The sequence below is a fragment of the Miscanthus floridulus genome, chromosome 2 (assembly GCF_019320115.1).
Source record: "Miscanthus floridulus cultivar M001 chromosome 2, ASM1932011v1, whole genome shotgun sequence".
Lineage (NCBI taxonomy): Eukaryota > Viridiplantae > Streptophyta > Magnoliopsida > Poales > Poaceae > Miscanthus > Miscanthus floridulus.
Genome location: NC_089581.1, coordinates 129419858 through 129421724, shown reverse-complemented (window position 1 = coordinate 129421724; position 1867 = coordinate 129419858). Strand labels below are relative to the sequence as shown.

The window sequence follows — 1867 nt, the reverse complement described above, 5'->3', positions numbered from 1 at the left end:
TACACCAGTCTTTCCCTACAGTGACTAGTCTAGCCTACTAGTGCATAGGCAGCATAGTCTGGCTCAGTTCAGGACTTATCGCTGATATGACTGATTTATAAGATTGATTTGTTGTAAGAAAAAAATATTATTTTATAGCTAAAAAAGTAGGACCGGTTTCCACCGACAAATATAGGCATAGCCATGCGCGCATTGGCATGTGAGCTGAGTTCTGGATTTCCACTTCCGGATCAGTCCGCTTGTTGGTCAAGGCGCACAGGTTGTGCTAGTATATGTTGGCTCTCTATTCACCGTCCAGAGGAAGATGTCAAATCTGGTGGGATGAAATAAAGTCTTAGTTCATCCACGTAAAGTTTACTTTCTATTTCATCAAATATTTTAGACATATACATAAAATATTATATATAAACTAAAAAATAACTAATTGTAAAATTTACGACTAATTTACGAGACGAATCTTTTAAACCTAATTAGTCTATGATTTGACAATATGATGCTACCATAACACATACGTTAATAATGGATTAATTAGGTTTAATAAATTCGTCTCGCGGATTCCTGATGGATTTCGTAATTTATTTTTTCATTAGTATCCGAACAACCTATACGATACCCTGTATGACACTTGATGTGATACCCAAAACTTTATATCCTGAATTCAAGCAAGGCCTAGAAGCGAAAGATGCATGACAGAAATCAAACAAACGCAGGGTACCAAATGCTACTACACCACTTCTCAGGACTGAATTGTGGCAAGAGCTAGTTTTGCAAGAGGACGAAATGGTCAAGGCAGGATCAGTCCAAAGACGATGAGCCTTCAGCTCTCAACAGAGCAGCCTGCACTTGAGGTGGCTGGACTTGTCCTGCCCTGGCTATCCAGGTATACCATACTATTCCGGATGCCCTGTCCTACATGTCTTTGGTTCCGAGCTCCACAAACCAGAGCATTTTGTTTGCAGAGGAATCCGACGCAGCCGCAGTTACTCAAGGTTCAGCAGAAAAGGAGCGCGCGCCCACGAAAGTCATTACCGCAGCGAGGGCGCGAGGAAGTGTCGAACGCTAGTTCACTCACCGTCGTAATCGTCCGGTGCGAGACAACTTTGCAGAGACGACGGGGTAGGGGGTCCGGTACGACTAACAGGGATGTACGGGGCGGAGCGACGAACCATCTCACGGGCTCTCAGGAGGAGGCGGCGGAGGGGGTGGCTTGGAGGAGGAGGAGGAGGGGTTGGCTTGTCGGAGGCGGCAGATGGGGAGGGGGTTGGCTTGTCGGAGGAGGCGAAGGCAGAGGGGGAGGGGGTTGGCTTGGAGGAGGAGGCGGAGGCGGAGGGGGAGGAGGAGGGGGTTGGCTTGGAGGAGGCGGAGGCGGAGGAGGAGGGGGTTGGCTAGGTTCGTCGCCGGGGCAGATGTCCTGGAACACGGGCAGCCTCCTGGTACGGCGGCTGGGGCCATGCAGCCACTCGGTGAAGAGGGCATCCTCCTCCGCAATCGGGGGCCACCAGAACGTCGGCACACGCGCCAACAGCACCGGCTAGGACGGACACATCTCGGCCTGCTCCGGCTGCTTGGGTGGCGACAACGAGCTCCCTTCGTCGGCCGGCGGGGACTTTATGGTGACCCTAGATGGTACCGTCTGCTCCGGCGGCGTTGCCTCCAGCTGCCTGGGTCCTTCGCTGGCCGGCGAGGCCGTGATGGTGACCCTGGTGCGTGCGGGCTGCTCCGGCGGCAGCGGCGGGTCTCCGTTGCTGGTCGGGGGGTGGCGGATGGTGACGCCGGGCGGCGGGTAGAGTCCTGAGGACCTCCTGGGGATGATCATGGTGGTGACGCCGGGCAGCGGGTAGAGCGCAGGTGACCCGTACAGTTGCAT

The 1867-nt window shown here is 53.1% G+C and overlaps 1 protein-coding gene across 1 annotated transcript; it reads right to left on the bottom strand.

Moving 5' to 3' along the window:
- Positions 1–1531: 1531 nt before the first annotated feature.
- Positions 1532–1867, bottom strand: LOC136537057 (classical arabinogalactan protein 4-like). The gene has a single exon (XM_066529150.1). The coding sequence runs from the start codon at positions 1865–1867 to the stop codon at positions 1532–1534; it is 336 nt and encodes a 111-aa protein (XP_066385247.1).